Consider the following 12996-nt stretch of genomic DNA (forward strand, 5'->3'; position numbering starts at 1 on the left):
GCATGGGTTCAAATCCTGTCTCTGTTTGTTTATTTATTTATTTATTTATTTATTTATTCTTGCACTGCTTCAAATGTAAAATAGGGGAAATAATAGTACCTTCTTCACAGCATTACATTAAATATTATGTAAATCACTCAGAACAGTGCCACATGGTGTTAAAAGAAGTGTTAGTAGAGTTTACCCTGAAGCTCAGGAAGCTTAAGCATACAGGTTGCCTCATTTGCACAGCTGTCTTCCCCAGAACAACCTTAGTAATACTTTTATTCATAATTGTGTATTAAAGAGCAACCCTCCTCTAAATGTCAAACTTGAATTTTCCCTTGCATGCTGTTATTATTGGTGTTGTTGTTGTAGTAAAAAGATTAAATATTTGCCCCACGCTCCACAATTAATAATGGCATATCTGAGAAAGAACCCAATGTCTGCTGGAATTCTTAACCAAGATATTTTTCTGCCTCTTTCTAGAATTTACCTTTGTCTCATGAACTATAATTATCCTATAGAAGGAGAAGAAATCCTCATATCATATAAGAAAACAATATTTCCTAACCCTATTTCCCTCTTATCCCAAAAGAAGGGGGAGATTCTCTACACTTAGGAGTGGGATCTATAGTAGCCACTCAGCATCCTCAGGCAAACCTCATTAATATACATGGTTGCACTCATCGAACTGAAGGGAAATAAGAGCATGTCTGTGAGATAAGTTACACTGTTTCTTTGTTTATTTTCTAGCAGAAGCTCAGTAAAGTCTGTTTGTCAGATATGGCCCTTCACCATTTGAAAGCCAAGCATTGAGCCTAAGAGCAGGAGTAATGAGAGGTCAACCCTGAACTTATGGATTCATTCTTTAGGTTAGCTATGCATTCACTCAACACACACATACTGATGTACTCCGATCCAAGTACTCTATGGGGACCAGATGTATTTGAAGAGTATATGCTTAATTCATTTATTCAATCAACAAATATCTGAGAACCAACTCTCACTGAATACCTAGAAAGGAACAAGATAGGTAAGATCCCTGCTCTCACTGAGTCTACAAATGAGAATCTTTTATAGATATCTTAAGTCACTTTATTTATAAAAACAGAGGCCATTCTAGCCTGCAGATATAAGCCTTTGAGGATAACTTTCCTTGTTTCTCAGCACATTTAATACCCATTGATCATTCTTATTCTTGAAATATCTTGCTTCTCACTGCCAATGCTGAGCACGTATCCATGTATCCATGATTCTATTCCATTTACATGACATAATTACTTTGCCCTTGGGTGACCATCTACATTAGTAAGTTTTCTTAAATGATAATCAACAAATATGCAAACTTCCTCTAGAACGTGTAGAATTATAACAGGTTACACAGGAATGGAATCTGTTTGTTTAAAAGGAAATGTTAGGGATGCTTGGGTGGCTCAGTCATTAAGTGTCAGGGATCAAGACATGATCCCGGGGTCCTGGGATGGATTTCCAAATAGGGCTCCTTGCTCAGCGGGGAGCCTGCTCCTCCCTCTCCCTCTGCCCCTGCTCATGTGCACTCTTTCTCTCTCCCCCACTCCTGTCAAATAAATTTTAAAAATCTTAAAAAAAAAATGTTTTATGTGTTGTGTTTTGCCAAAAAGATGTCTTTAAAAACTCCTAAGCAAACAGACATTAAAGAACATTAGAGCACAGACGCATGTTGAACTTGTTTCTTTCACATATACATAGTACAGATAACATATTGCCTCATTTTAGAAAGCCAATATGCTAGAGTCAAAGAGATTCCCTATCAAAGACCTGTACCAACATACTTCTGGGAGAGGTAAATACATCCGTTCCTCGACTTTATTCTATTTTCAGAACTAAAATTAAAAGAAGAGAGCCGAATTTTTGTAGACTTTTAGAGCTATTATCAGATCTCCTGTTACCATACACCAATCAAATAACACCAAAGCTTTCTAAGTTATGCAGTCCAGGTAAAAAAGATGTTCTGTAAATAAAATTGTTAACCAGCTACAAACTTTTAAACTTTTTTTTTTCAAAAAGTCCATTTAAGAACCTTTCACCTTGACATGTTTCATGAATTGATAGAGTACATAATACAACCTCTTATATAGTGGATTTTTAAGTTGACTTTAGTCATTTGAATAACAATTCAAGTTTTAACCTAGAGCTCAATTTCACTGCCTTCAGTGCTCTTGGTATTTTTTTGGCCAGGGATAAAGCATTCCAGTCATTGTTCCTAATGGGCTATCTCCTGCCAACTAATAACTACTTAAGTTACCAAGTATCATCAGGGGAAATCTCTTTCAGAAACTCCTGGGAACTAAGAAGATGTATGTACTCAAATACTATGCATTTCTCAATTTGTTTTCAGGAATATTTTAAGTGTTTATTTGAGGTTAGACAAAATAGTACATGATAATTTTCCATTTCACAAATCACCATACTTCTAATTTCAGAGAAAACATCCATCTTGCCAGCAACTTTTACCATAACTGCAAAATTAAATTCTTCCTTCTGATGAAGTATTTGTGGCATTGTTACTTCAATTAAAAGATTAATTCTGATTACAAATATAAAGGATCTAAGATTGGCTCCATTTCTTTTACTTCTATGAAAGCTAGAAATGAAAAGCATACAAAGTTTGTGTGCCAGAATACCATCATTTGTGACCATGCATTATTCTCAAATTCCCCAAAGGTTATTGCCCCATTTTTTAAATTTAAATGCTTCTTAAAATTTAGAAAAGATCATGTAGTGGGGTAGGATTAACTTGGTGTCCAATTCCATAAAATTATTTGTCTATTTCCTTGGGTTTTAGATTAGATCAAATGTCAACCAATCCTTTATGAAGCATTCGCTTCTATACAATACCAATCGAGCTCAGAAAATGAATAGAGAATAAAATAGTAACTATGTTTTTATAATTTAATTTACAAATTATTAAAATAACTGTATCATGGGTCCAGAATATGCCAGGCACTGTCCTAGGCATAAAAACACAATGGTGACTAGACAGATATGGCACTGCTCTCTCTAAGCTTTACAACTTGCATTTTCTAAAAGATTTTATGCCTCATACTTCGAAAAGACAGAAAGAGAATAGATGCAGAAAAGTTCAATAAACAAACTTTGTCAAAATTTTATGATCTCAAATTCCTAAGATTCCTTCTAGTAATCTATATTTTTTCCTGCTTACAAAGATGCAATTATGTTCAAGCAGCTCTTTTACTTGTATAAATTATATATCACAAGATATACAAAAGCATTGCTCAAATTCTTCTTTGCATTCTACGAGGAATTTTATATATTTGAGGAATGCCTTAGCTGTTATCAGATAAATGTTTTATCATCAATCACATTTACTATCAAAGGATGAATCACTTGTCATTTAAGGAAAGATACTTAGTTTCAGTATGCCCAAGTAAGATTATTTAAATCATTATGGAACCAGATAAAAGGGACAGACTTAATCATGTCACTAAGTTTCATGCGTAGTTTCACCTTTGAGAAGGTACAAAAACAAAGCAGAACAAAACAAAAATCCCTCATCTATGGTAATTACTGGACACTGAAAAATAAATACACGTTAATTCTATTTCAATATAACACGTGGCTTATGGACTGCTTAGTTTAAGACACTCATATTTTTATCTTTCTGACTACTGCTGTGGCTTACAAATTCTTAAGAATGGGAAAAGACAAATTTATAAAGGGAAGCACTCAATTATTAGAGCGACTTACATATATCCTCACTATTACCACTTCCATCAAAACACATTCCTAATAAAGCATCGCCATTGGGAACACCATTCTGTTTTCTCAGAAGAACTTGAAATACTTTTACACTCCTCATTTTTTGTTATTTCTTTCCATTTTTTCATAATTTTGCATAGAAAATGTTATATTAAAAACTGGATACTCACCGTCCTGAATGAAAGCCAGTTTTATGGGTAGACGAAACAGTGGCAAAAATGAGATAACATAAGTGGACATGTACTTCCGTGAGGGAAACTCACAGGGACGCACACACAGTTATTTATACTGAACTATTCATTTGGCACACAAATGACAGAATTCTAGACTTAATAATAATCAAAATAAAAAATAAGAACACAGAAACACAAAACAATCCTGAACTATAAGGGTGTATTTAGAAGGATCAGCAAGACCATGAACTTTCCCCAACTAATTTTTATATATTTTGATGGCATTCTTACAAACATACTTCAGAAATAATGCTACTGTGTAATCATTTAAAAAGTAGTAAGGCTTTTCTATTGGCAGGGGAAGGCTTTTGGAATTATTTTTTAATGCATTGATACCAAACTGATTTTAATGCATTGATACCACTAAATTACAAGCCTATTTTTAGTAACCATCACTAACTTTTTTTTAAAGAATATTCAGACATATTTCTTTATTTTAACATATAGTTTCACTAACTGCCAGAAATGTCATATATGTGGTATATTACCAAATTATTAGCAAATAAAACTGGTTTAGAAAGTTTCATAGTACTGATTATTGTTGTTTTCCTTTCTTAAGCTAACTTAATGAACTCAATCATGAATACATTTAGAACAAATTAAAACCAGAATTTTTCAAGTAGACATTTAAGCACAAAATGTGAAGATTTACTTTAAAATTATATCATCATAAATTATGAAGCAGACACTTTAAAATAATTGTGTCATTTCCTACCACGTAATTGTATGCTTTTAAATTTACCCCGAGTAAATTATGACAAGTACTAACAAGCATGATGGAGAGAAGAGTTATGGAAAAGCCCTTATTTCAAAATAAATATACTAACAGTAAAGCCCAGGTCTAAAATTATCCTCACATTGTTTTAGCATATAAATGTAACATTCGGGGTGTTAATAAATTATTTAGTAAGACTGAAACACACATACTGGCTCAAGAAAAATCTGTGTGTGTGTGTGTGTGTGTGTGTGAGAGAGAGAGAGAGAGAGAGACAGTAATAGAGGGAAAGAGAAAGAGAAAAACATTTATTTATACATTTACACTAAGGGCACTGCAGGCTTGGAATAGCAAAAACAAAACAAAACAAAACAAAACAAAAAAACAAATCAAAACAAAGTAAAATTGTAGCAATATGGATTAAGGACTCCTCCTTAATGCTGCTTGAATCCTCCTTTGGTGCCTAAAACCCTAAAACCACCTAAAGCTCTCAAAGATATTTGAAACATCAGTTCACAAAAAGTTTCTCCACAGAGTATTTTCACTTTGGGAAATTTTCCAGGTTTCAGGAATGCCCCTACTCTAAGGGGAGCCAAAGCATTGTTTCCGGATTGTATCAGCAGCTGTGTTTTTCGTTCTAATTAGTGGCTAATAAATTCTAGTTATATCTTCATCAAAATTTTAACCCTTCCTATGATATGCTAAAATTTCATGCGGACCAAAATGAAACTCGCCTTCTCACTACACTCAAATACGCAAGGCAACACAAAGAAATTTTGGTGATGGTAGCTGTGGAACCAGGACTGGCTAAAGGGGGAAAGAGAATCAAAATAATACATATATATGAGAGATGTATATATATATATATATATATATATATATATATATATATATAAATATATATATATATAAATGATCCTTGAGGTTGAATAATAGCCTGGCCAGCTGAATATAAATACAGAACTTCATTCCCTAGGGCTTTTCCCACTCGTAGCAATTGTCATCAGAATCTAATTGCAACAAAACACCTACTTTCACACAGAAGCCCCCTAACCCCCCCTCCACCCCGACACACACACACACACACACACACACACACACACACACGCTGCACTTTACTTGTTTTTATGCCGAGTCTTTAGCAAGTTTCTTCCAAAGGGAGCCATGGTCCACCAGGCCAGCGAAGAGAAAGGGTCTTATCTCAAAGTTATCTGGAGATGCGGGTGGGGGGTGGGTATCCGGATTTCTCGGTGAAAGGAAGAGGATTGAACGTTTCCTCTTCACCTCCTCCAAAGGTTCCTGGCTTTCAGCTCATTAGCAGCCGGCTAAGAGAGTTGCTAGAAGTTGTGCAACTGCTGCCTCACTTTGAACTGCGGGATTGTTGTGGCTGCTGCACCTTTGGAGACCTGCCCAGCTACAGCCTCGAAGAAGGCGTTTGGAAGCAGGAAAAGAAAAAAAGAGAGAGAGAGAGCGAGAGAGCAAGAGAGAGAGGAAGGGAGGGGGACTCTATTGTGTTCTGTAGTTATTTGCAGACTTGCTAAACTTTAAGAACTCCCAACCCCAGGGGCATGGTAATACCCATGGAATGGGAATTTCACTCCGTTTGGAAACCCCCCCTCCCCCGCTCTCCACACCCAATCACACAAGGTGAACTAAACACACAAAAGGATTAAAAGTAAATATACCCCTACCTCCCAACCAGCTCCAGTCTGTGAAAAGTAATCTGATCGTGGCCAGCGAGAGTGAGGGCCAAGAACTCTTCGTCTGCGGGTTCGACACAAAAATCCCCCCCGGGGGGGGGGTACCGGGGCGGGGGTGGGTGGGTGTCAGGGCTGTAAAGTACTTAGAGGAGGAGCCAAGCCGAAGACTGAATCAAGGTGGACTCAGAGGTCACTTGGAAATTGGAGCCTAAATTATCCCCCAGCTCCACTGCTGCAAAAGTTGGAGGAGCTGAAGGACCAAAGGGCTCCAGCGCGGACCGATGACAGCATTGACAGTAAAGAACCAGCCGGGATTTGGGGTCCGACTCCGGAGGCGTTTATACAGACCCCTGCCGGGTCTTTGGCGTTCTGTGAGCCTTTGGGGCCCTCCGAGTTTGAGGAAGAGCCAACTGTTGGCTCCTGCCTCTCAACGAGTAAGTGAGAGAGGACGCGCCCTAGCCTTCATGGAACTCGAAGTGTGCGGCGCAGGTCGAGAGATGAGGGCGGGCATCACCGAGTCCCACGCGAGCTCGAACTCACGACCCGCGCAACCGGGGCCGAGCTGGACGAGCGGATGTCGGTGCGAGCGGCCGGGCCCAGTCGCCACCCAGCTCTCCCGCGCCCGCCACGCCAGGGGAAAGCGCAGTCCAGGACCACGGCCCGGAGAATTTTCCCAGGGCGTTGTTTTTTTTTGGGGGGGGGAGGGGTTCGGCCCCCAAACCAACTCCCTTCCCACTTGTCCTTCCCCCGCCTCTTCACCTTCCCCCCTTTCCCACTCCGCCGGACAAAGCCAAGCTTCCAATCTTTGGCGTCCGCAGCTAGAGGAGGGAAGGAGGAAAAGGAAATCCAAGGACTATGGGTTCATTCTGACTCACTTCAAGCTAGTGGATATCTGGATCTTGGCAGAGAACCTGAACGGCACACAATTTCTTTGAGTCCACCTCACTCCCAACAACAGCAAACCAAAAAAGTGACCTTAAGGGTTTCTAGAACTCTCACATGCATCACTTCAGGCAAGGTTCTACAGAGCTCCAAAAAATCACGTTTTCCAATATTTACTAGAATTGCTCTCTTGTTCTCCGTATGGTATACATGTGTATTTCTATATGTATGTAAAAATACATGTATTTTATGTGACATTATCTTACTTTAAATCTGTTATGTACTGTTTATAATTGTTCATAAATGTTACATATAAATTCCAAGTTGCTGTAAATTAGAAAATGTTACAATAACCAATGCCTTCAATGGTTATTGTAGGTCAATTCAATGACCGTTTTTTTCAGTTATTGGAAGAATGGATAATTTTAAGAAAGTATACCCATCTTTTAAATGGGTCTATAGTAGTGTTACCAGGGAAAGCCTTTGAAATACCAAAAGCAGTGATGATATATTTTGGTTTATACACATATATTAATACATATATACACACATTATTTAATATAAATAATGTGGGTACACTTTGGTTTCAGTTTTTATTTTATGTTACAAACACATCACAAAAACAATGATATAAACTATTATGGAAGATTGCCCAGTTATTCTAAATTGTTCAAAATATAATCCCCTAAAGCTATACTCTTTACTTATTAATATACTCTTTGTAGTCAATTTACGAAGAATTTTGGATTTACAAATATCCCTGTGTTTCCTCTAGTTTCGGTTCCCCACCCTTATTAACATTACTCGTATATATAGTTTTCACATAAAACATTTTTCATTAAGAGAGTTTTAATGGAACAAGAGGAAACAACTTTACATCTTTATTAGCATAATCTTACGTTGAGTTTCAAGTTAGTACAGATGAATCTCATTTAGGATGTTATTATTCCTCACATAAAATATTCTATTAATACTATTTATGACAAGCTCTTTGATGTATAAGAATAAAACACAAAGGGTTAATGTCCCTCAGATATTAAAAGCTGAAAGTAATAGAAAACATTGGCACTGATACCTAAATAGAAAAATAAGCAAATAATAAATTTAAAAGAAAATAATAAAACCATGTTTTAAAATATCAACTCTATAAGTAACCAGGTAAATTGAATATATAGGTATATTTTATATATATATATATATATAGGAATATATAGGTAAATTGAAATGAGGTTTTTAATTTTGCATGTACCAGATTTTTAAAATGTGATGCCCAAGTCTATCAGTATGATAGTAAGAGTAGACTTCTCTATATGAATAGTGCAGATAGCCATATCTTTTATAGAAATGAATTTGGTATCTCAATAATCTTCAAAATACTCAAACTCCTTTAAGTTTATTCTTATAAGAACGTTTTCCAGGGACACCTGGCTGTCTCAGATGGTTAAGCATCTGCTTTTTGGCTCAGGTCATGGTCCCAGAGTCCTGGGATCCAGCCCCGCATTGGCTCCCTGCTTTGCAGAGAACCTGATTCTCCCTCTCCCTCTACCTGCTGCTTCCTCTGCAGGTGCTTTCTCTCTGTGTGTCAAATAAATAAATAAAATCTTAAAAAAAATGTTTTCCAAGCAAATAATCAGTTTCCTAAAAAGACTTATGCTTATTGACATTCATGAGAGCTAAGTAAAATATTGCATACAAAGTGTAGACACATAGTATTAGACAAAGTATTATTTTTTGTACAGGGTAGAGAATAATATGAAAAATTATCTTAACTTGAAAATAAGACAAACTGATGAGTGCATGCCTTTTCAGTGATAAAGCGAAGCATTGTCTAATATTTCATCCCAAAGATTATCCAGTCCTATGGAATAATGCATTTTTTAACATGCTATTTATTATTGATTAGGCCCAAATTCTATGAAGATATATGTTAAATTATTTTTTTAAAAAGGTAAAGTCACAAATTATTTTTGTTCAGAAAGCAATACAAATGATTTTGTCTGGTAGAAAGATAATACAAAAGGTTACGGTTTTATTGCCCTATATGATATCAACCAATTTTATACTCAACCTACTTTTATTTCAGCATTCTCTCTTTAATTCACTAACTATATATAGCAGTCTTTCCTATCCACTTCTGGACCAGCTTTGCAATTCTACTAGATCCCTCATTAAAAAGTTAAACCTTTGACATATGCCTACTATGTATTTCCATGAGATTCATGTATTTCAATTTTTTTGAAAATAATGCTTTTTAAAAAATATTTTAATTTATTTGATTGAAAAAGAGAGCTCACAAGTAGGCAGAGAGACAGACAGAGAGAGAGGAGGAAGCAGGCTCCCCGCGGAGCAGAGAGCCCTACGTGGGACTCGATCCCAGGACCCTGAGATCACGACCCGACCCGAAGACAGAGGCTTCACCCACTGAGCCACCCAGGTGCCCCTGAAAATTATACTTTTAATAACTCTGAGCTTATATCAGTTTTTTTCCGAACCACTAGGAAGTCTTCATAGAAGGAGCCTGGTTACTTACCTTAAAAGATATAATGTGTAAAAATGAGTTTTGTTGGTAGAGAATAGTTAGAATGTCCTTTCACTCATCTATGAATATGAAGCTTACCCAAAATAAATAGATATCTATTTCCTTACATATTTTGATTAACATATGAAAAATCAACATGGAAGGTGGTGCATTACACTTAATGAAAGACTGAATGAATATTCTTCAATCAAAGGAGGATTATGATCTGTGGTTAGGTTGGTATCAAGAGCTAAATAGTGTTAGAACATGTATGTTAAGGAAAACCCCTTTTTTGAAAGAGAAAAGAAACAAAATAAATGTATCAATTTTTTTTCTAGTTCATTCGTAGACCCAGCCTCTCCTTGTATTAGGAAGTCTTTTAACGGAAATTTCCCCCAGTGGTATTGAGATATATATAACTGGCATGCCTCACTGTAAGTTTAAGGTATATAGCATAATGGTTTCACTTACAGATATTGTGAAATAATTATCATAACTTTAGTTGCCGGCCATTATCTCATATAGACACAATGAAAAGAGAAACAAAAAGAGAAAAATGAGTAATTTTCCTTATGATGACAACTCTTAGGAGTTGCTCCCTTAACAACTTTAATGTATTTCACACAGCGGTGTTAAATATAGTCATCATGCTGTGCTTCCTATCTCCAGGACTTACTTATCTTGTTACTGGAAGTTTGTACCTCTTGACCACATTTTTCCAGCCCTCCTCCACCCCATTTTTCCCTACTGCTCCCAAAACTACATTCAAGTTTTTTTTTTTAATTATATGAACTTTTCTGTCTTTTTTTCTGACTTCATTAAAAGGGTAGTAGATACATGAATTAAGATTGTGACTTTTGAAGCTCCATAGACAGGGATCCAGGTCACAGCTCTGCCATTTTCTGGTAAAGATCTTGGATAAATTACTTAATTCAGTTTTTTGATGCCCAAAATACCAAAAAAAAAAAAAAAAAAAAAAAAAAAGATAATAATGCATTCTCATTTTCCGTTAGATATAAGTTTAAAGGGATTTTTTTTTTCAAAAATATTGTTTTGTGCCAGTGTGTTGTATTCTTATTACCAGAAGTTTATTCTTTTTTTTTTAAAGATTTTATTTATTTATTTGGCAGAGAGAGATTACAGTAGGAGAAAGGAAGGGAAGAGATCACAGAGAGAGGAAGGGAAGCCGGCCCCCTGCTGAGCAGAGAGCCGGATGTGGGACTAGATCCCTGGACCCTGAGATCATGACCTGAGCCGAAGGCAGCGGCCTAACCCACTGAGCCACCCAGGCGCCCCAGAAGTTTATTCTTTACATTTTAATGATTGTTTTGGCTTACTGGTATAATTATCATACACATCTGTGCTGGTAAGAGCCCATTTTCCCCAGGGCCTTCAAAGAAAGCACGGCAGAGCTCAGGTTCTAGATGTTGGATTAGACACAGATACTCGACTTTCAGCTGATTTGTCATCACTTATATGGTCATCTGTAAGGAAATAACACACTATGTGGCTTGTTATAGTCAGTCAGTTTATCAGATTGACTCAAAACCCCACTCTCAATTAATGGAAAAAGAGTAAGATACAGAGCTGGTTTTGTCTGGACAACTGAGGACTTAGAAATAATTAAAACTGGCCAGACAAGTAAAATCGGACCTGGGATGAGAATCTTCAGACAATTAATGCAAGGCAAAAGGGTGCTACTCAGTACAGAGCTGTTTATGGCAGAAGGTAGAAAACCCCCAAAGGTCAGTAGAAAGTAAGTGATTAAACTGAACTCCAAAGCCATTATTACTAATATAATTATTATGACTCTAATGAGTATCTTTCTTCTGAAATCCTTTCTGTCTTATTTGTTCATGGTAATAGAAATCATGTCTAAAAATTGGAATGGATATAACTTCTCACAGAATCTTTTAAATCATGTGTGTTGGTGTTGTGGGTTGTGAAATAACCTATCTTAAAGTTTTGAGTGTAGAAGAAATAACTACCTTGTATGGTTTAGGAAAAGCCCGGAAGCAGAGACTCCATTTCAGCTCAAGGGTTCTATGTTCTTTTGCTTCTCCAGAAAAGCTTAAAATGGCATTTTTAACTTCTGTAGGACTTACATAATAATGTGTCTAATTAGTCACCCAGCTTCAATAGGCGGCTCCAAGCTCTTAATTAATTAAACAGTATTTGAATGGCTGACTAGTTGGGTGTTGGCCAGATACCTGTGTCCTAAATAAAAGGTCCAATTTCTTCACTTAGTAGCCTCAGCTTTTATTAACTCTAATGAGATAAAGTGACAAATCCATATAAGGGTGGCTGCCACTAGAAATTGCTCAACTTCAAAGAAAGTGTTGTGAAACCTAGCTACTTTAATAAAATTAGATGGGTGCACGTCAACGTATAAACACCTCGGATGTACGTTCACCTACTATATAAATAACAGAATCATAATATTATATTGTAGTGCTTTGCATAAATCACTTTTATGTCTAACATTTCATTTTATCATAATTATTTCAGTTTTATGAATAAGAAAACCAAGTTTCAAGCCATATGATAAATCAATTTAATTATTGCTCAAAACAAAGAACAGTTAAACTGGAACAAAAGTTGGTTTTAGAGTAAGCAGGAAACATAGATACCATCTATTTCAAATCTCACATTATATCAATGAAAAGGTGAGACTCAGAGATAAAGGCACTTGCTCATAGACATGTATTAGCACAGAGAAGAACCAAAAATAGAACTTGTGAAGCCCATTAATAACTCAAATATAACTTTTCAATTAACATATAAAACAGAACAAAAATATGAGGACTAGAAAAGACCTTAGAATTCATCCATGCCAGGACTCATTTTTTTCTGCTAAGGAGATTCTGAGTGCAGAAGGAAATAAATGAATTCTGAAACATTGCATTTCACACAATAGTATGCTTGAAAGAGAATTCTCCAGATTCAGTGTTCATTTAAAATCATATAACTGTAAATGCTCAATCTGCAAGTACTTAAATAACTTGGGTTCAAATTTCACAGGACTAAATGTCCTCCATTTCATAGTTCTATAAAGAAAGAAAATAGTTTTATTTCAGTGACAAGAATTTTTATGAACTCCTGAAGCTCTAGTACATTAAAAAAAAAAAGGTTAAGTCTTAAAAAGATGTATGATGTGCTTCTTACTAGAAATTTATTCTTTAAATTTTAATGTGTCAAAGATTAATG

The 12996-nt window shown here is 36.0% G+C and overlaps 1 protein-coding gene across 2 annotated transcripts in view; it reads right to left on the reverse strand.

The window, feature by feature from the left end:
- RASSF9 (Ras association domain family member 9) overlaps positions 1-6240 on the reverse strand; it is a 28023-nt gene extending 21783 nt beyond the window's left edge. Inside the window, exon 1 of one of the 2 annotated variants that reach the window (XM_004748593.3) lies at positions 5809-6240. In XM_004748593.3, coding sequence (XP_004748650.1) covers positions 5809-5855 — 47 coding nt within the window. In that variant the 5' untranslated portion in view covers positions 5856-6240. Of the gene's footprint in view, positions 1-3911; positions 4325-5808 lie in introns of those variants that run through there. The other variant, XM_013054221.2, reaches the window with a different exon arrangement.
- Positions 6241-12996: the final 6756 nt, after the last annotated feature.

Source organism: Mustela putorius, unplaced genomic scaffold (assembly GCF_011764305.1).
Source record: "Mustela putorius furo isolate JIRA1106 unplaced genomic scaffold, ASM1176430v1.1 tig00000640_pilon_pilon_pilon, whole genome shotgun sequence".
NCBI lineage: Eukaryota > Metazoa > Chordata > Mammalia > Carnivora > Mustelidae > Mustela > Mustela putorius.